Source organism: Nelusetta ayraudi, unplaced genomic scaffold, assembly GCF_046127955.1.
Source record: "Nelusetta ayraudi isolate G7.1 ecotype Tasmania unplaced genomic scaffold, CSIRO-AGI_Nayr_v1 ptg000071l, whole genome shotgun sequence".
Classification (NCBI taxonomy): domain Eukaryota; kingdom Metazoa; phylum Chordata; class Actinopteri; order Tetraodontiformes; family Monacanthidae; genus Nelusetta; species Nelusetta ayraudi.
In genome coordinates, this window is record NW_027466121.1 from 3,076,075 (window position 1) to 3,097,698 (window position 21,624).

Sequence of the window (21,624 nt, forward strand, 5' to 3'; positions counted from 1 at the left end):
ACAAACACACACAAACTTGCATTCCATATCACAGCACTTATTTTACTGAGAGATTTAACTCTTCTCCACAGCCAAAATATGTTGCTAAAGCCACCGAAGAAAGTACTTTTCTTTTAATATTGCACCCTGTCTAGTTTAAGAAAGAAAGAAAGAAAGAAAGAAAGAAAGAAAGAAAGCCCTACTTTTCACATCTACTGTGTTGTGGCCACAAAAGTATTGCTTTTTAGCTTGGTGACTAAATCATTTTCTAAGCTACCTTTAGCCACGAATTAGCCGAGCCAAGCTAGCCAGTTATTGAGACAGATTCCCCACAGCGTCCACTGCCGCTAAGAAACAAAACACACCGTGTGGCTGTAACACGTCCTACGATACACAAATGAGACAAATAAGTGTTGGGCATGAAACATGTTCCCTTAAGTCATAAACTTTCACCGGCGTATCTAAACCTTCCATTTCTTTGAAATACATAAACTTTCTATGTCTTTTCCGTGTGAGTTACTTGCACTACCTGCCAGTGAAGCAATAGAAAACGTTCTGCTGGTGAGTCTGCAGGTTCCGATATTTAATTCCGAACTACTTGAGCTATATTACTGGTACTGAACGAACACGTTAATTTAAAAAGATAAATTAAAAAAAAGACATCAATAAACCTAAATAAATAGCAATCTAAGTGACATTGCGTCAATAAAAACAAGTGCAGAGTAACTGTGCCATTAGTGCCATCTAGTGGCCAACCTTTAAAATGGCAACTACGGACCTAACAAGGCCTCTTGCCATGCACCGACACCGCATGCTCCACGTACTTTGGCGTTTGAAAAGCGCTCACTCGGCTGAATTCAAATTTGACACAGACATTTAGGCGGACATGTCAACAATTAAAGAAAGGGCCGCGGCGCTAAACCTTGCGGGAAAACTGTGTGTGCGTCCACAAGGTACAGTTATTGGTGCTGCGTGTTTTGGTGTTCATCAGAATGGTTTGCCTTACTTCCCGCCTCGCACGGCTAACCTGTAACCGTGCCGCGCCTGTTTCTTTTCCTGTTCCCGACTCAGTATGCGGAGCAAGCAACAAACCGGTCCAGTCCTCTTTGATTTGGAGCGGTCTCATCTTTCACCTGAGGTCCTCTGTGACCGCGAAACGCCGTCGAGTCCACCTGAAAACTCACAACGACTGTTTCCTGGGTTCAGAGGCCGTGGATGTTGGGGCAGAACACTTGAGAGGCGTCAAATACATGGAAGGTGTGTGTGTGTGTGTGTGTGTGTGTGTGTGTGTGTGTGTGTGTGTGTGTGTGTGTGTGTGTGTGTGTGTGTGTGTGTGTGTGTGTGTGTGTGATCAAATTCTGTAAATTCCCATTATTCATCTCTCATTCATCTGATTGATCATTCCTTCTCTCTATTTGACTGGAAATAAAGGTGCCACGGTGTCACGGGACAAGGTTGTGTGTGTCTGCCAGGCTCTGTTGGACTGCCATGTGTTTGAGGCCGTGGCTACCAAAGTGTTTGGCAAAGACCGCAAGCGCGACGTGTTTCAGGACAGCAAGAGCGCGCTGTACAGGTGAGTCAAAATTGAGAGCAACAATATTTTTGCGATTTCCACAGAGGCTACCTTGAGGTTTTGTTTTGTTTTGTTTTTTTTGCTTGTAGGTTTGTAACATGCACACCTTCAGTGGATGAGTTGGAAAGAGGTGTGCTTGCAAATGGGATCCCAAAGCTTTTTGGCATTGCTTCTTCAGAGTGAGTCTAAAAATTGTCATTTCACAGAACCTGTTTACAGTTTAATGCGGTCTAATTCAGAACCCTTTTCTATGTGCTTAAACTAAAGATGTGAAGATTCAATGTGGGGTGCAAACTGTGCATTTGCACAGTAAATAATCAACCAACCATTCGAGTTGATGAATGATTTGTCCTGACCTTAACACGTCTCCCTCTTCATTTGGTTAATTGGTGAAATAGTGACAGAGAACCTGTGAACAGCTTTGGTAAGGAGTTTTTTTAAAATTAAGGAAGGGACTGAACATGCGTGGAAGCTCACATTAGGATCACAGGTCAAATCCTGGAATGTTAGTTGTAATGTCAACATGACTTTATGTACATGTTGTTTATTTAATATTTACATTGGCTTGTGTGTCTTGGGTTATTTTGGAGGTTTTTTTTAGTAAAATGAATGCTGTCAAGACCGGATTTAAAATCGCCTCACCTTGAGCTTTCAGCAGCCACGCCTCTTGAATTTCAGGCAGAATGAGCAGACGTGTCCTCCCGATGTCCACATTCATATGTCCACCCCGGTCAAGTTGCCTCAGACTCTTGTCAAAGCTGAGCTGTTAGACTCTGCTGCAGCTGGCAGCCTGTCTGTGGGGCCCATGGCGGACAGTGTGAGTCCCAGCAGAGCAACCACTGACACCGTTTTACCACAATCAAGTAAGACACTCGTGACCTTGTGTGGATTTCATTTCAGTTTTTGCCGTATTTCCTATGTGGCGAACTTGATCCATGCAACAGCAGACAAAGATGTGAATCCCCACAGCTTAAAATTTAGACACTTGTCATTGTAAATTGTAATTCTAAGAAAATGCACACAGTCAAGCCTAACGTGGGATAGTCCACTATGATCCCCCCCCCCCCCTCTCCAGTTGTGAATGAGGTGTGGAGGGAGCAGACCCTAAACAGGCTGTTGAACCTGGTAGAGCTCCCCCTGCTGGAAGGGGTCCTGCAGTATAATCAGAGCCCACCAACTCCTCTTCGCTCAACCGTGCCAGCTCACAGGAACCCAGACCTAATCTTCAGCAGCAACCATCTAGACAGGCAGGTCCTCGAGGCTTTCAAGGATTCACAGTGAGTTAAGCTTAAAAAGAGCCACGTGAAAAATTCATCATTCACTGTGCTACGTGCTGTGGACACGGAGTGGACATATCTCCAAGCTAATGATCAGATGACCTTCAAAATATGTAGTTTACAGGAAGGCAAAAAAAAAAATTTACCAAGGCAGACATCCAAGCACGTCTAGCAGTGACACCATTTTGTATATTGCTCCTCTGATGTGGTCCCTCAGGGAGGACGAGTGGCTCTCCGCAGCTCTGGACTGCCTGGACTTCCTGCCCGACCAGCTCGTCGTGGACCTCAGCAGGGAGCTCTCTCACTGTTTTCAACAAGACCAGGACCACTGCGAGCAACTTCCCGTCGGCCAGAAATCACAAGGCGAAGGAAAGTGTCACACTGCACATCAGAGCTGTAGGTTGCGCTCTGGGGCTCTTTGTTGCTCCAAGCGAAGTTCAGTGGCGGTCATCCTGACATTTTCCTTTTCAGAAGGTCACCTCCTGCACTGCTTTTCTTTATAAATGTCTCTACTTAAAAGAAACGTCATATTTTATACCTTTGCTCTACTCCAGACAGCATTGCAACATGAATTTAAAGAAGTAGAAAAAATTCAGAAAGAAGGAATTTTTTAGGTATTTTCTATCTTTTGTTAAATACCCTTTAATCTGTAAAATCTACAACTAAACCTCCAGAAACGTCTGCTGACAAACTCGCTTAAAGTGGCTTTTGTATCTGCTCAGTCGGTTTATTTTATTAATTCACAACAAGGTTTTGTAACTTCAGGCTCCAAGATAATGTCCACCGTCAACAATATTTAAATAAACCTTTTTGTCTGTTTGTTTGGGTTTTTCCTGCAGGCCAGTGTGCACAGTCCCACACAGGCAATGAGCAATCCCACCTCTCCCACAGCGCTTTGCTCCAGTTCAAGCTGCTGTTGTATGGAAGCCTGGTGAAGCACTACAGCCACGCAGAGAGGCCTCCGCTGCTTCCCCAGCAAATGACTGACATCTACACAGCCATCACTGACCTGCTTGGTGAGACGAGAACAAACATACTCCCCGCCCCTCCCCCCCTCCCCTCTATTTAAGCGCTTGTATTGTCACAGCATGCAGGCACCACATGGACCTAGATTTAAAATCGACCAGAAATTACCTCTGAATTTTTTTTTACAGGACTATACCTGCCAGGTTGGAGGTTGTTTTTCTATTCTAAGTAAACCTATTATGGTAATTTCAAAATAACTCCCAAGGACTGAATGATCCAGATACTTTGGGTCGAGGCTAGTATAGATTGGCAGAAAACCTTCTTTTCTTAACCCAGAAATTCATCAATCTGGGTCTCCCTTGCCCTCTCAGTGAGCGCCAAGTTGGGCACGGCTCTTGAGGCTCTGCAGCTGTGTCTGAAGCTGCTGCGTCCTGCCTGCAGAGACGAGCTGCGCCGGCTGCTGTCGTTTGCGGCTCTGGCCGCTGACCCTCAAGAGATCAAACTGGATAAGGAGGTACCCTGTAGTGTTTCTTCTTCTAGCGTTTCAATATTATTTGCATTACGGTCTATTCTCTCGTAAAGTAAGTTCAATTTCTTTTTTTGTATTGAACTTTATACTTCCACCTGCCTTTGACAAAATATGTTGGTTGAAGGTTTTGAACCGCACCTGCTTGTTGGTACGCTCCCCTTGTTTCTTTCCACCCTTAGCTAGAGAACAGAGCAGCAGTGAAGAGGTCTTTTTCTCGGGCAATTATCCACAACAAGGCTCTTTCAAGGGACAAAGAGGATCTCCTGGTGGTCTTTATGCTGTGCAACATCAAAGAAATTTTCAAGGTAAAGAAAAGCGGTTGTGAAAGTTTATACCTTTCCTTTTTGTTCAGACATGACTTTGACTCAGCCGGAGCTTCTGTCTTGTTCTGTATGTACGTGCGTCATTTAGTACGATGGCACTCTCTCCATAGGCTACACAGGTATTGGTATTTGCGAAATGCGACAGTCTCTACTCGCGCTACGGGCGTGTTAGGCTGTATGTCCGTCTTTCCGCTTCAAATATGTGTTGTGCCACAAAACGCATAAATTACAACAGTTGCAGCAAAGCAAACGGCAATACAATTGGTTTGGTATACACATTAAATGTACACCAATTTAAATTATAACATGGTGAACATTTCTGCCTGGTCTTTTTCTTGCATCTGTCAATCTGAATTAATTTCAGTTTTTTGGTGGAGCATTGACAGCCGGTGGTGTTGTAACCCATCCTGCATAGCGTTTTGTAACATTGACATTACTTAGATTCTATTTTGGGGGGGGAAGCAGCGTTACATCAAAAACACAAACGAGGTGCTGAATTGGAAAAACACAGATTTTTCCTTGCGTGGTTTGATAACTAGAAAAGCTGTTTTATTATTTTTTTTTTTTTGATGTCGTGCAGTTATATGCCACAAAAACGTAATGTTCTTTGCCCCAGATACCAGGAGCCCTGCACAAAGGAGTGAGTGACAAGCTGGCCAGCCTCTCTCAGGGACAGCAGCCCGACGTAACCGGTAATTGCCACGAATTTAAAACAGTGTGAGAATGTTACAAAAGTCTCCGTCCGCTCTCGATACACCACAAAAGACGCAGCAGGGATTCATCAGTAGCTATTGTTAAAAATAATCCGTTGGAAAATTAAGAAACTTTTGATCCCACAGTGATTTCTTGCCACTTAAATCACAGAGGCAACAGATTCTCTTTTTTTTTCTTGTTTTTTAAGTAAAAAAACATTTATTGTTTAAACTTATTTTATGAAAACTTCTGATCCATAGGTTAGGGTTTGTGATAACTTTTCTGAAAAAGTTAACACAACTTGTTTATGCCAGACCTTGTTTCATTATTAATATTAATTTCAGTTTTTAATACGTAATTCTTTGATTTACAGAGAAAAGATGTCTCAACCTCCAAATGTGTAAATCTTTTGGCTTTCATGTTTCCATTCAAATGTTAAAGATTTCTGCACATTTCTTCTTTTTTCTGTTGCTAAAATCAGAAATTTTAATTTGGCATCACCTCATCACTGGAGTTGCCCTTGAATGAACGTTAAAATAACTGCTGTATGAGGAACTACATCAAATTAACCCCCCCCCCCCCCCCCCCTTCTTTATTTGAGGAGCCACGTACTATCAGCCGGACCCCAGCAGGCCTTCCAATGCGGGGTCTACAATAACAAACAATACTACCAAGCAAGAACTGTGGAAACTGCTAAGCGGCATCCACCTGGACACCAAGATCTCCACAAAGGAGAGGAAGCGGCTCCTTGGGCAGTTTTATCAAGCCCACCCAGAAATATTTAACCAGTACTTTGGTGAATCTGCTGCAAGTGTGGTGTAGGTTGGTAATGTAGCCCGTTTCTGGATTTACTGCTACATGTTGTTTCTCACTTTCACACATTACAGGTCAAAGATCGTAGATCATGATCATGAATTAAAATGTTAATTTGCGGCCTTGATAAAAATTAAATAAATAAGTGAAAGTACAATCTGCTTTTAATTGTCGTTTCCCCGTGGTGAAGCTATATATTTAAGCATGTGTTTATTTAACCCTGAAAAGTGAGAGAGGCGTACCAAAGTTGCTGTGCATAAATTTAGACTGTCTGAATATAAATTTATATTTAGATCTGCCATTGTAGTGAATGTGTGTAGACTTGATCTTTACACGTTGTTTTTGACAAATAAAGTTTCAATGTCCTAAAATGTTTTGAAAACATTGATTTATTCACAATATATATTGGAGAAGCAGGAAAGTAATATTTATTATTTGAATTTATTTAGGTAACTTAAACGGCTGGAGCACAAAAATGCATATGTGAGAATGCTATTTCTCAATCATACCTCTGCCTGAGATGCCATTGTGTAATTAATGTGTTAAAGTTAAGCGACTTGGGTTTCAGCGCCACCAACTGCAGTTGGATATACGGCTTTAAAAAAAAAGAAAGAAGAAGAAATAAAAATAAAAGACATGAAGCAGTTTGAGTCAGAGAGCGTTCACTCGAACGCTCAAAATTAGCATTGGGAGTTGCTATAGCCTGGAGGTAGGCTCGGCTGTGACGTCATCAAAGCCCCACCCAATCCAGGAAGAACCGCTCGGCTCAACGCTACAAAGCAAAGCAAATTAAAAAGCAAACTGGAATTATTCGAAGGTAAACAAAGGCCGGTTCTCTATCGGAACAAAAGAAGAAAAGCTGACACTGGTAGCACGTCTCTGTCGCCGATACTTCTAGCGTGGCCAGAAGCTGCTGCTGCTGTGTGTATGTGTGTGTGTGTGTGAGGCTTCGTTGCTGTTGTTGTTGACAAGTGAGCCGAGAAGCTAACCAGTGTTTCTCATACAAGGTAAGCGGAGTGACACCATCCGTGTGGTGGACAGACAGGCTACCGTACCGCGAAGCTTCGCTGCGTTTGAATGTACTGTGCCCCCGGGCCAGACGCTGCTAATAGAGCCAGAATGTCATCATGTGTGGACCACAGCTGTAAACTCCTCATCGTTGCTTGTAACGTTAGGTTCCGTCAAACCCGATAGAGAGACACTTGGGCACAACTGCATGCAAGTCACATGTTAGTTTGTGTTTTAATGAACGGGCATTTATCCGTTTATTCATTTATTTATTTTTACTGACCTTACAGCAATCGTGACATTTGCATTAGGCGCATACAGGGCAGCGTGGACGTATCAAGCCCCTAAGCATGCCAAAGGAGGAGGACCATCCTAAGGATGAAGGCAACAAGGACTCGAAGGAGGAAAGGAGCCAAGATGCTGTGGAGGAGACAGTAAGGAAAAGGGTCCGTGCCAACACTCCAAGTCCTCACAGGGGGAACACGCCTCAAGGTGAGACACGCTGTAGTCACGAGGAGGTCATTCATGTATCCAGGCTTCTCTGTGTCTAATGCACAGCAAGCAATTGCATTGTTATCGAAATCACAATGCAGTTTGATTTCTTGTTTTGTTTCATTCATTTTGATACTCTATTGATTATATTCTTGCATTTCTTTTCTCGAGGTTGTTGTTCTAAATAGTGTTGGCCACTTTCGTTCAGATACGGTTGGCAACTCTAATTCTAAAAGTTAAGAAAAAGGCTTGAAATCAGCTGACTTGATATTTTTGGCGTCTGCATATTTGCTGGTTAGGGTTGAACGCCGTCAAAGAGAAATCTGTTGTGGCTCCAGTTCAATTCATTCATTGCATCCTCTGCTCTCGCTCTCTTGGAACACTTCTACATTATTTAGCACGCATCATCCAACTAAGGGCCGTGCTAAGGGGCTTTTCCAGTCAGCACGGCTGTTTATTTGCCTCTGTCCCTTTTATTTTTCTTCTGAATGGATCTTTGAGACATTCAGGCTTAAGTTTGGGACGGCATTGGGAAAATATGAAAAGCAGCAATCTTCTCGATCGGCACAGAAGGTGAAATGAGGGCACTCCTCTGTCTAAGGCCTTTGACCTGTTTCAAAAGCACACATGACTGTAAACACCTACCAAGCTGGATGCCGTCCCAAGAGACAGAAATAGAGCCGAGTTACTGACCAGACCACACCCATTAACTGTCAAGGGATTTACTGTAGGCATGAACTCCTTCAGCTGTTGTGTCCATACATTATTAATCTCTAGCTTGTTTGCATTCGACAACGACGGATTATCATTTTAAAATAGATCCCACCATCATCCTCTGTATGTGTGTCTCACAGCCAGCCCGCCCAGGTTCGTCTCTGTGGAGGAGTTGATGGAGACGGCCAAAGGGGTCACCAACATGACGCTGGCCCACGAAATCCTGGTCAACCAGGCGTTCCAAGTCAAACCCGCAGAGGTTCCGGAGGGCAGGTGAGAGTTCTGATTCGGAGCAGCGGCTTTGCCTTCTATCTTCCGGTGAGGTTTTGTTTTTTTTTCTTGCCGCAAAGGTCCAAAGTTCTATTTGTCCCCCATAACAGTTTGGAGCACAAAGTGAAGGAGATCATGCACAAAGCATTCTGGGATTACTTGGAGGATCAGTTAAAGGGCGATCCGCCGACCTACACACACGCCATCAAACTGCTGGCTGAGATCAAAGAGGTGCGGTGAAGCTTTTAATCAGAGCAGTAAATTGTTTATCCTTTCTTCATGTTTTTGGAAATGTCCTGCTGCTGTCTTGTGTTTTTCGTACGGGAATTGCAGTCACATCCCTTCAATTTTGTCATCTCGTATTTGTCTCGCCGTCCAGACTCTGCTGTCCCTCCTGCTGCCCGGCCACGGCCGTCTGCGCTCCCACATCCAGGAGGTTCTGGACCTGCCTCTGATCCAGCAGCAGGCGGAAAACGGAGCGCTCGACATCGGCCGACTCTCCAAATTCATCGTCTCGATGATGGGCTCACTGTGTGCCCCCTGCAGAGACGCAGATATCAACAAGCTCATGAAGATCACCGACACTGTGCCTCTGCTGAAGTAAGCCAAGAGGCAAAGCCAAGGCCGCTATGAGTCCAGAGTCATAGTTTATTTTTAGATTGCGTAATTTAATTCTGGTACATTTATGGCAGTGGAATCACGTTATCTTCAGAGGGAAAAGCCCTCCGAGGCAAATTGTCTCTTCGGAACTTACAAATAAGATTTGATTGATTGAAGTGCAAATCCCAGATGTTAATGCAGACGTTAACAAGCGCTGCGGTCTTTACAAACTTTTCCAGAATATTTAGAGATTATAGAATAGAATAGATCAAATTTCACCATGTACATATTCCTCCTCTGCTTCCAGGGAGATATTCTCAGTGCTTGACTTGATGAAGCTGGACATGGCGAACTTTGCTGTCAACAGCATCAGGCCCCATCTGGTGCAGCAGTCTGTTGAGTACGAGAGGAGCAAGTTTCAGGAATTTCTGGAGAAACAACCAAGTAAATTCATTATTTGATGTGTTGTTTTTTTGGGTTTAATCTTTAAAGTGGAATGCTTTATCAACATTTTCTCCCCCCCCAAAAAATGGGGAGGTTTGCTAAAAGCAGGGCCCACTTCAACTTGGAGCAGCTAAAACATGCGGTGTTTTCTCCTCCAGATGCCTTAGACTACACAGAGAAGTGGCTGGAGGACACGTTGAGATGCTTGAGAGATGAAGCTGAGGCAGACGGTTCCAGCGCTGCCTCGTCGGACCTTCCCACACTCCTTCCCCTCAATGTGCACAATCACGCCTACATACGGCTTCTCAAGTGGGACCACGCCTCAGACCCGTTCCCCGAGGTAAACAACTCTGGCTCCGTAGCCAGACATGCAGTCCCGTGCATGCTTTTTCATATTAGTTCTGTCGCTCCTGATTCCCGCGACTCTTCTTTCTCTGTGTGTAGACGGTGTTGATGGACCTGGTCCGCTTCCAGACGATGCAGCAGGAGACCGAACAGCTCGTTCTGCTCTCCTCTGTGCTCCTCGTCGTCTACTCTACCACGGGAGAGGCCATCACTGGCCTGCCTGAGCTGATGGAAACTCTGAAAAACACTGTTAATGTCATGCTCGCAGATGTGCACTCGCAGTGAGTTCAACATTATGAGACTGGGTCACGTAATGGTGCAATGGCCGCTGTTCCAGTTTTGTGCCCTGCTTAATCAGTTTTTGTAGACTTTGGTTCAAGCTGTGACGAAATTAGTTTCTGCAATAGGCTGGAAGTGTTGTTTCACTTAAAATACAGACGCTGTATATTATTCAGTCCGTCTGAAAAATGCAAACACAATTGTGAAACATGAGGCATCTGAATTCAGAGTCCAAGTCTTAGTACAACTCATCACAGTCATAAATGACGCATAAGCTGAAGATTTATTTGTTTATGAGGAAATTTTTCAACCTGATGTCCTGTGAATGATGATAAATAAATCAAATTGCAAGAGAAATTGCAGCACTTTGTCTTACAATATTGACATAATGAATCCTGCTCGTTGAGTGGTGACCGCTGAGCTTGAAAACTTCCCTTTTCGCCCATCCAAAGGTCTTTCAATGCAGAGGAGGCCTTCGCAACCATCGGCGAGAAGCTGTGTGTGGAGTTGAGTCGCTGCGTGAGCCAACACGGCTTCTCTCCGTTTTCGGCCGATCGAAGCGACGCCCTGAGGGGTCAAGTCTCCGCCATCGCGCAGCCGGGCAACACGGTCCGCAAGCTGATGGGTAAGAACGTCGACGCATGCAACAGTTGCCATCCCGCACCTTGAATCTCCCGTGACGGCCCGTTGTCCCCTTCGCCTCCTCTCAGACTCCCGCGTTCAGAGCTACTTCCTGGCCACACTGGAGTCCAGTCAACACAAGACCCCTCCTCCGCTGCCCGGCGGTCTGCTCCCCGTCAGCAAGGAGCTGAAGGAGCTCGCCGTTCGCTTCAGCCGCCTGGTCAACTACAACAAGCTGGTCTTCTCCCCCTTCTACCAAAAGATTCTCCAGAAAGTCCTCACTGGAGCCGAGGAGACCTAAACGCCAGCGTGGTGCAGCGGCAGTGGTCTGTGGCTTTGCTCTTTTCCTTTGCAAGTAATAGCTACAATTTAGAGAAAAGGAGACGAGGGAGCTGCGAGACGGTGTCAGGAGAACATTATGACGGCTTCTTTTTATGCACCTTATGCTGGCATAATGAAAAGACACCCAGTTGCTATCGCATTCACTCACAGTGTTGCTTAATAAACTCTCAGGCCTCATAATTGTGAGAACCTCCATTAGCCATCGATTATCATTTTGTGTCCAGTGTTTCTGGCGAGACTTGATTGTGTTTTAGGGCCATAATTAAACATTTAAAAAAATGTAACCATTCGTTCAAACTATAGAAATCACGAGGACTGGAAAAACTAAGGCTGGGATGGTATATTGGAATGCTGTTCTAAAAACTTACTAATGTTGTTTGTCGCAAAGACGTCGGTCATCCTCGGCCAACAAGTCTTAAGTGTGACTTCTAACACTTGTACTTATCTTGCCTCACGCACTGCAGGAATCTTGTCGGAAAGTGTGGTTTGGGGCAAAACACGTACAAGCACTTTACATGGAGGAAGAGTAATCATGACGTCCCTGCACTTAAAAGGTCAAATTTCACCGTAGAAGTGTTTTCTCTATTCAATAATATCTGTCCCGGGCCTTTCAAGTCAATTTGAAACAATCAGTTTTATTTTTAAGCAGGAAAATAGAACTAAGCATTTTTACTGGAGTGCTAAATATGCTCATTTGCATATTTCTGTTGCAGTTCTGATGATTAGTAGTTTGGTTTTTTGAGATATTCGAGGGTCCCTGACCAAAAAAGACATGAAAAGGTGCATCATAAGGAAACTTTTAAAAGAATATTTGACATTTGGCCAAATAGTTTTTGTCCTCCCTTTATTACAGGGTAAGTAGGTAAAGACAGACCTGTATTGTCTCTAGGTGTCTTAAAGTCGCTGATGTGACACTTGAACATAGCAATTACCTCTGCTGATTGAATGAAACTCTGTATTATACGGCAAATTATACAGTAGTGGTCCTGTTCTTGGCTAGACGGGTGTGATTTTACCTGCTGCAGTCCAGAGCAGTGCAGACACACCACGTGATCGTCCCTCATGTCAAAGACATGGGGCGTGAATGACAAAGGACTGTTGTATCGGAGGACATGGGGATGGATCATTCGTATTTTACCAGTGTTGATTGTGTCATCTTTGCCAAAGTATGGCTAAATTTGGAGCTGCGTTATCAGCTGATACCTTTCATCTGATGATGGAAGCAGCACAAAGATAAGAACAGGAAGAACCCATGTTACGCTGTTAAGCCTTAAAGAGACACATTCATTCTCAAAAGACAGCAACTTTATGATTGTCACAACGGCTTTAAATGTGGGTCCACCTGTGATACATAAACGCATAAACCACTAAGAGAACCCTTGATTACCTTGAGTGACTTGACATTGCTCTTGAGTGTTAAGCAAATCTTCCATCTAAGATGTCAAAAAAAATTAGGTTCCATCTTTATCTGTGGATTGTTGTAACATGACTTTAACTGTAACAAGAAACTGGGTCTTTCATTCTGTAGCTTTTTATTATTTATTTATTGAAGACATTAACTGTTTCCCATACTTTTGGCTGACTCGGTGTGTGACATTTCAGTGCCGTGGAAGGGGAAGCAGCAGAGGACACCGTGTTGCGTTTTATGCTGCTTTTACAGAGAAAGATGGTACAGTGGACACAGAAACTTTGTTTTTACAGTTTAGCTTTCATACTAAATTGTCTCTTTTTGTGCTTGAAATGAATTCCTGTCAGACTGTTTTAAACTCTGTTTAACAGAAGGGTAACAACTGACAGAATGCTGAAAACAACCCTGTATGAGGAATATCATGATTCTATACTTTTTGTTGTTTCATATCTGAATCTTCACAAAACTGTCAGGTCTGTTTAAAATCACACATACCCATATGAAAGAGACTGAGTTGAAAGCTCATTGTGTTGCTCACAATTCCACTCCACCACCACCACCCCCCCCCTTCTCGTAACGATAAAGTTTATGACAAAGCAGTATTTTTACTTCTCTAAAGCCGCAGTGCAAAGTCACTGCTCTCCTTCAAAGTTTGTTTAGGTGTTTGAGAAAATCAAGGCTTCAGATGTGTGTGTGTGTGTGTGGGGGGGGGGGGGGTTGCAATTTGTGGGATTTCAACTCCATATTATGTGCAATGTCATTGATGTCACCTTTGATGTTGGGTTTGTTTTTTCTGAACAGACTGCAGTCTGCATGCGTATTTGCTCACGTTGCGTCACTGTGTCACAGGCATTTTGTTATGTGGGAGATCCAACTTGTCAGGAAAAGGAACATTCCAAGGCTCAGAGCACACAAGATATTCACAAAGGCACAGCAAAGAAGTGTTCGCTCTTCCAATCCTGCCGCTGTTTATTGTGTGTAGAGCCACAACGTGTCCATACAACGCCGTTTAATTTAAGTCGATTTTTTAAAATGTTGCACAAGAAGATGTGAAAGATAAAGAGCTGCTGCGACTAAGACGAGACGAGACAAGTGTTTTAAGTAGTGTTCCCTGTTATGTCAAGTGCAGTGCAGAGTGGGCAAACCAAAACACTGCAGATTAAGTTTAGACCACCATTTTTTAGCGTTGCCCATTTTTAACTCTACATGTTTTTACATTGGCACCACATGAAAATGTGTGCAGTCTGTCTGTACCAACTTGTTCAATGGAAACATCGGAAACTTTGAGGCGGTTTTAGAAACATATCTTGAGATGGAAAATAACGAAGTAACGAATAAAGAAGTGTACTGAAAGAATAGCATTTTTTGTGGGGGCGATTACAGAATGTCGCCCTATTCTCAAAGTGAATAAAAAGGTCTTTGACTTACACTGACATTTCTCCTAAAATGTTCATCCAACAAGCCAATAAAGCAATGTTGTTACACGCCGTATGGTCTGTGTCATGCTCTCATCTTATTTATTTGGTGGTTTTTTTTTTAGTCATTGTTATTTCTGAGATTTTAGATGCTATGTTCACTTTCGTTCTGGTGTGAGAGACACACTTTAAAGCTGCTTTCACAGGTGAATTGACTTGATCACTTCATGTCAACAGAGGAAAAGACTCTGTATGGTGCATTTGCTGACAGACAAAGGATGTGGGGGGGGGGGGATTACATGTGTAACCTGGAAGGTAACTAAGTGCACACAGCCGCGTGGCAGTGTCTTACTGCTCTCATTGCGTAGAACCATTTATATATAATTTGAGAGAAAGCGAAAGGCACCGTCATCGCCTCGACAACGTGGCGCGTGTGTTCAGTTGTACCTCTGAGTCAGAAGGTGGCGACAGATCTCCAGCGTGCACTCTGACGTAACGGCTCAGCCTATGTAAGAGACGCTAAAATAAAATTGTCACAATTCAACGAGGAAATTGTGGTTGTCTAACCAGAAGCCAATATGCTATTGGGTAACCTGAAGAACAAAACAAAACACCAAATTGTGTTTATTTGGGTCACAGGTCAATGTTTTAAAAATAAATAAATAAATAAATAAATGAATAAATATATATATATATATATATATATGTATATATATATTTCCCTTAAACAAATTTAAATGTCAACATAGATGCCTGTGCGATGGCCACTTTCAGTGACAATACTTTCATTTCTCATTTGCTTTAAATATGGAAAGTATAGATAATATATTCAACAAATAGATAATGTTTAGAGTAGTGCCTTCGAGTTAAAACCATAAACCTAAATAATGGCACTGTAATTCTAAAAAAGAGGGTCATTTATGAAATCAAAGGGAAACCCCAAATTAAAATATTTAGTTTCGTAATTAACCCTGTGATAATATGTTACAGGCTATGCAAGACAATAAAGCAGAAAAAGTGAGACTGACAGCAGATGAGCAGCTGACCTGGTCTAGCAACATTCACTCTTGCCCGGAAAAAGCCCATCCATAATTTTTTTTTGAAAAAAACAAGCAGTTTCACACAAGTTACAAAAAACGTCTGGTTTAGCAGGAAACTGAAACAGTTTTCGATATTGACCGAAATAGAGGGACAAATATGTTTTTCTACACTTTTGGCTCTTTTTGCTCATTAATAGCACAAGGCTGGAGTCAGGGTTATAAAAATAAAGACAAAATTCTGACCGAAAATCCTAATCCTAAAGGCTGTCATCCCCAACGTTTTCACACCAGTTTTTTTTTTTTTTTTTTTTTTAAAAAAAATATATATTTATAAAAACTTATTTATGGGTGCTATATTTCTATTGCATTATATTTCTTTCATTTTAATGACTATTTACATAGATTCTCACTTAAAATAATCAAATTAATGAATAAACGAACATATATTGTCGTATGTTGTACACAAAAAAGTGACATAACTCGAAACATTTCATATTTTAATTTCTTCAAAATAGCCACCCTTCATATAAAACATTTAGTTATTCAACATTTCCTTTGCTTACATAATTTCATTTATATTGCTCATATATTAGATGTCTTGAATATGTATCAACAATGTTGAAAGGAGTGAAGTTAAACAAAAAAAATCCAAAAGGTAGAGAGAGAGAGAGAGAGGGAGAGAGAGAGAGAGAGGAGAGAGAGAGAGAGAGGAGAGAGAGAGAGAGAGAGAAAAGTTTACTCAAAAATGTGGTAATTATAATATTAAAGAACTCCTACTATTTCCAGGCCAACGACTGATAACGCATTTGTCGAATTTGAAACGAGGCTTGGTTTTACTGTGGAGTCTAAAAAACAACAACATGAAAGTCATATGTTTTCACTCAGCTGTCACGTTGAGACACTTATATATAGACGGCCCTCCCTTCCTCTCCTCTCCCCTCCCCAACATTCCACACATGCGGAGAAGCAACAAGCTACCGAGGCAGCAGCAGCAGGCAGCAGCAGTGACGGCTAAACGCTAGCAGCCAGCGGGGCTGTCCGTCTGTGTCGGGAGGAGCGGCGTAAAATATCATGCAAAAGTTTACAAAACGGAACCCTTGTCCCGAGTAGAGGCAAGAGAAGCGCCGGGCGAAACTTGAGACGACCGTCGAAACCATGGGCCGCCGCTGGCTTTCCTAAGAAGCCAGTGATTTGCGTCAATTTGAAGCTACAAATGTGCGAAAAGTCCCTCGGTCTCTCCTCGTCGTTGAACAAGATGGCAGCAGCGGCGGTAGCAGCAGCAGCAGCAGCAGCAGCGTTGCAGGATTTGACTGTGGTGCGGCTCCTTGACGCTTGCCCGTTCCTCCACGCTCTGTGTGAAACAATTTACACGTCTCAATGAAGGTATGGCTCCCATTCTATGTCAAGAAGCTGTCTGAGAAGTTTTTTGTTCGTCACTTGTCACGTTTTGTCTGGGCTTTTTTGACGCTTTAAATGCGCCCAGCTAGCGTGTATGCTAACTGTGAAGCTAGTCAACTTTGGTTACCAATGCTAGAAAAGTGTTGACATTCTAACACTTTGTTTGCGCCCCGAGTGTGTTCCGTGCTATTTTAAAAGCCTGTTCACTTTTGTTTTGTTTTGTTATTTTTAAGTTGGTTTTAAGTGCGTCTACGAATATAACTGGTAACTGTGTAAAATCGCAGTTTTAATTATGTAAAGCGACAATAACGACAACGAAACGCACAACACTACACGTCACAGTTCTCATATAAATCGAGTTTTCGGGAACATCTAACTTTGGTTATTTCCGAATACTCGCACTCAAACGGTTTATGAGCCTGCCCTGTCACTGACAACACAAGACTCAACAGGTGTCGAGGGTTGTGTTACACTTACACGCGCGCACCACACACACACACACACACACACACACACACACACGCACGCACACACGCACGCACGCACGCTCAAACACACCCTTCCCTACCCACAGTTAACTGTCTCCTTGACTGATCAGCAACAAATTGCTTGTGCAGCTGCCATTCTTTCTAGGCGTTTAACCAAAACACGCACACGCCTGTGCCATAGCTCTCCATTTCAGGCCTGGATCTTGTCACCCACCGTGTGAGATATCACACTACCAGTTTGTGCACTCAAAGGCTAAACTGTGTTCTTAGCTGCGACCGTGTGACGTCTGTATTTTGCCTTTCAATACCGTCGGATCCATTTTTTTTTTTTTTGTCTGCAGCAGCATTTATTATCCTTAGACTTACTGAGGTAAACCACACCCCTCTGCCTGTCTGAGCCTGTGTGTGACTGTTGGTAGATATGAAGGCCAGTGGCCAAGCACTTACTTCCTGATGTGCCAACCTCTGTTCGTTGGGCGAGTTTGTGTGGCTCGGAACTCGGTGTGCGTGCGTGCGTGTGTGTGTCTCTGTTGGAAGTTCAGAAAACTACTTTGACAGGTGAAAGTTTTAACTTGAGTTTATTTATTTATTTATTTATTTATTTTTATCACATTCTTAAATCCTAGTCTGCTTTTTTAAAAACATATGAAAAAGAGCTGAGAAAAAGAGATTTTGTACCGGTCGAAACCCAGGTGACGAAAAAGCAAAACGTACCACAAACTAAATATACTGACTGTTCATACGCACAGCTGCACATTTTTCAGTTGAATTACTTGTTGACTGACTTGATAACTGCTAAAAACAACTACACAGGTGTTGGTATTCTGGTCACTGCAACGCCTTTGCTGATCCTGAGGTTTTCCGGACACTGTTGTTGCCTTTCTGATGATAAAACAGTTCAGTGCAGTTTGTCTTAATTCTGGAGATTTATACAATAAAGGTAAACATGACTTACAACTGAGCCTCGGTATTTGTTCGGACGACTGCCGTTTCCCTTTTCCTTTTCTGAAATCTCAATTTGGTAAATACTGTATGGATATATTTACTCTCAGTCTAGTCTCGGATGTCTTTACACATCCTCCGTCTCAGGAGTTTTCCAGGCGGGGAGTGCATGTGCGCAGGTGTTTTTCGCCCCCCCCCCCACAGAGTCGCGGAGAGAGAGCTGCTCCTGTACTTTAGAGGCCCCCGGGGGGTCCTGCTGGCTTTGCACTTCAGCTCGCTGTGAAACTGACCCTTCTAAGCAGCGTGCGGGGGCGGAGCCTGAGATGCAGTGGGCTTCCCCCGGCTCCTCTTACAGTTTAGCTGCTTCGGGCTCTCGGTACGGCTGACGTGGCCGCTCACGTTGAAACTTTGACAGCTTGTACCGCGACCGTGCCCGGAACGCTGACTTTGCTGGCACGTTGTTGACAAATGGGAGCTGCCTGGTATCGAACACTTTGCGGTTCCTACAAAGATTTGTGCCCAGCCGTGTCGTCGCCATACATTGTTCTCACTATTTAGATACGTCACCTCTGACTTAGCTTGAGAATATAGTCGTGCTGCTGTTATAATACTGGGTTTCTTATGAATGAATGAATGAAGGCTTTACTTCAAACATGTGAGTAAAAAAAACAAAAAAAACAAAAATGAATAAGTATGAAAGTAAACATGAATAAGTAACGAAACAAAAGAACAAATGAAAACACTTAAATCAGTCTAGAACAAAAAAAATATTAATTTAACATGCAGATTTTACGACTGTTTACGTTTGTTTGCTGTCAAGAATGGCTGTTATGTTTTTCGCTTTGATCACTTGGAAAAAAACGTGTCGCGCCATTTTGACCCCGCAAGTCACGGCTGGTGACGTGTAAATGCGAAAAAAGTGTTTCCATGACACTTTTGTGATATACATCGATATCGATACGTGTGAAAAACCACCTCATGAGAGAATCTAAACCTTGTTTTTTGAAGTTTAGCATAAACGCCATTAACGCTATTAACAGTTTTTTTTATTGCGATATTTAGGTTTTGCGCACTTCTAGGGATAATGGAAACACGGCTATTATGATCCTCGTTTATTTCATATACAACCTGTTTTTTTTGTTTTTTTTTCATATGTATTTTTAGGTATGGCCTCACAAGTCTTGGTCTACCCATCACACCTGCCCTCAACTCAAACAAGTGCCTTAGGAACCAGCACCAGCAGCAGCAGCAGCGCAACCAGCAGACACAAAGAAGCTCACGGCGGCAGTCACAGCACCAGCAAAGCCTTCCAGCACCGACCGCCGCCCAAGAACTATGTGATTGGGGTCAACTACGGCATCGCCTATCCCAACAACGTGGTCCCGTCGTCGGTAGGGGCAGACGCAGCGAGGCGCGGGGGGCCGCAGCGAGGCGACAGGGAGGCACGGCCGTCGCAGGCCGCAGCGTTGGAGAGACCAGGAGTAGGAGCAGGAGGCGGAGGAGGAAGTCTGTCGGCCGGCGGAGCCCAGCGGGAAGGAGGTCGAGCGGGAGGGGGCCTCGCGGGAGGGGGCCGCGTGGGTCTTGCGGACGCCGGCGCCACCGCCGAGGGATGTGAGCAGAGGGCCGGCGAAGGTGGAGAGCATCGGAGCAGCGTTGGAGCCATGCAGATAGTGGAGGAAGCGCCCGTCCTGCCGTCGCATCCTCCACCCGCCGCCATGTTGCAAACCAGCAAAGGGAACAACGGAGACGCGCTCGGCGGCATCGGGGCAGCGCCCGGCCCGGAGAATTTGCCCGAGGGCGGCAAGGAAGGGGCGGCCGGCGCCGCGGCCACCAGGACTGGATCGGGAGATGGCGACTACCAGCTGGTGCAGCACGAGGTGCTGTGCTCCCTGAAGAACACCTACGAGGTGCTGGAGTTCCTCGGCCGGGGAACCTTCGGCCAGGTGGTCAAGTGCTGGAAGAGGGGGACGAGCGACGTGGTGGCCGTCAAGATACTGAAGAACCACCCGTCCTACGCACGGCAAGGGCAGATCGAGGTGAGACGCCGTGTGTGTTTGTGGTGAAAACACCCGTCTGTGTGTCTGTGTGTGTGTGTTTTATACCTTAAAGGTCAAGTGTGTAAAATCTGGCTTGTTTGCAGCCTCTTTACATTGAGGAAAGCTTAACATCCTGCTCATAAATACATGAAATAAAAGTCTATAAACTCTATAAAGAAAATTTGTCTCTATCTATCTATCTATGATTGTCCTTAAAATTTTACACACAATAACAAGGTGCTTTTGTGCTAATGGCCACGCCTCTATTTCTTAGGTCCTGCTGTCGATATTTTACGGATTCCCGCAGAGGGTCCGCCTCCATTCGCTAGATCTTCTTCTTTTTGCCTCTTTAACCAAACTTTCTTTCATTCTTCTTCGCCCAGGTGGAGATCTTGGCACGTTTGAGCAGCGAGAACGCAGACGAGCACAACGTGGTGCGCGCCCTGGAGTGCTTTCAACACCGCAGTCACACCTGCTTAGTGTTTGAAATGCTGGAGCAAAACCTCTACGACTTCCTCAAGCAGAACAAGTTCAGTCCGCTGCCGCTCAAAATTATACGGCCTGTTTTGCAACAGGTAACGACATCCCCACGCACGCAGCAGTGTCAATAATCATTGGGAAACCGTTGCCGGGTGACGACCCGGCCGCGTTTGGACTTCAAAACATTAAACTCCCCTCAATCCTTTTCGTTCTTTCAAGGTTGCAACGGCCTTAAAGAAGCTGAAGTCTCTGGGTTTGATCCACGCGGACCTCAAGCCAGAGAATATTATGCTGGTGGACCCGGCGAGGCAGCCCTACAGAGTCAAAGTCATTGATTTTGGCTCGGCCAGCCACGTGTCCAAGGCCGTCTGCTCGACATACCTGCAGTCCAGATACTACAGGTGAGGGCGGGACGTTTGATCACCGTCACTGTCGATGTTTAATGACTGAGACAAGCACACCTGTCAGCCTCCCTCACTTTCACAACACTCACGCTCCGGCCGTGGCTCACACGTCCGACTCCCAACTATTAGAAAAGGACATTAAACTAGACTTTTTGACGTGGTGGAAGCGCAGTCACTTTAACAGCTAAGATAAAAGGGCTGTAAAAAAAAATAGAAAAAAAGGATGGTTATCATTTCCTCATTTAAAAGTTGCTGTTCCCAAACTTTCATGTCCCATCAGTGCAGGATATATTTCATTGCATCTCGTTTGAAAGCAGTGGAACCGTGGCAACGGTCCCAACAGAAACGGAGAATAAAAAAAATAAAAAAAGTTGAAAAAGGCCTGGAAAAACAACACAGTGGTTCTGAATTCCTGAACATTCTGTCCTCCTAGTACAGAATGTTCAGGAATGCGAAGTGCAGCATTTGAGGTCTTTATGAATGACGTTTGGAGGCGAAGCGTCACTTTCTCAGCCGTGACGGATAGTTGAGCGACTCTATGACGAGTGACGGCTGTTTACATTAGCGGCTGCGCTTCCTGCGGTAATTTGCAGCGCGTCACTCCCAGTTACATGTCCAGCCTTTGTGCTCTTACGTAACGCACACACACACACAAAAAAAAAAAATCAAGCGCTCCCCGCGAACCTGTGCACCCGCGGCGAAAGCCTCGCGGCGCAAACGCTGCTCGCGACAGCCTTTTCTTTTT

The 21,624-nt window shown here is 44.2% G+C and overlaps 3 protein-coding genes across 4 annotated transcripts in view; all 3 read left to right on the plus strand.

Annotated features, from left to right (window-relative positions):
* The first annotated feature begins 752 nt into the window (after window positions 1-752).
* Window positions 753-6,524, plus strand: LOC142899173 (DEP domain-containing protein 7-like). Its single transcript, XM_076042647.1, has 12 exons — window positions 753-932; window positions 1,051-1,236; window positions 1,411-1,552; window positions 1,642-1,731; window positions 2,231-2,415; window positions 2,628-2,829; window positions 3,047-3,225; window positions 3,693-3,845; window positions 4,167-4,309; window positions 4,504-4,629; window positions 5,264-5,339; window positions 5,942-6,524. The coding sequence occupies exons 1-12, from the start codon at window positions 866-868 to the stop codon at window positions 6,160-6,162; spliced, it is 1,770 nt and encodes a 589-aa protein (XP_075898762.1). The 5' UTR covers window positions 753-865; the 3' UTR covers window positions 6,163-6,524.
* Window positions 6,525-6,851: 327 nt separating this feature from the next.
* On the plus strand, window positions 6,852-14,163 carry tcp11l1 (t-complex 11, testis-specific-like 1). 2 transcript variants are annotated; one of them, XM_076042646.1, is made up of 10 exons: window positions 6,852-6,970; window positions 7,452-7,653; window positions 8,508-8,640; window positions 8,748-8,868; window positions 9,017-9,237; window positions 9,545-9,681; window positions 9,840-10,021; window positions 10,126-10,307; window positions 10,758-10,930; window positions 11,016-14,163. In XM_076042646.1, exons 2-10 carry the CDS (start codon window positions 7,512-7,514, stop codon window positions 11,225-11,227), a joined length of 1,503 nt encoding a protein of 500 aa, XP_075898761.1. In that variant the 5' UTR covers window positions 6,852-6,970; window positions 7,452-7,511; the 3' UTR covers window positions 11,228-14,163. The 2 variants fall into 2 exon arrangements, with proteins under 2 accessions (XP_075898761.1, XP_075898760.1); XM_076042645.1 differs by having other exon boundaries at window positions 6,880-7,160.
* Window positions 14,164-16,074: 1,911 nt separating this feature from the next.
* The window catches only part of LOC142899335 (homeodomain-interacting protein kinase 3-like), a 33,183-nt gene continuing 27,633 nt past the window's right edge, over window positions 16,075-21,624 (plus strand). Inside the window, exons 1-4 of the mRNA XM_076042877.1 lie at window positions 16,075-16,514; window positions 19,124-19,995; window positions 20,379-20,570; window positions 20,695-20,876. Coding sequence (XP_075898992.1) covers window positions 19,126-19,995; window positions 20,379-20,570; window positions 20,695-20,876 — 1,244 coding nt within the window. The 5' untranslated portion in view covers window positions 16,075-16,514; window positions 19,124-19,125. The remainder of the gene's footprint in view (window positions 16,515-19,123; window positions 19,996-20,378; window positions 20,571-20,694; window positions 20,877-21,624) is intronic.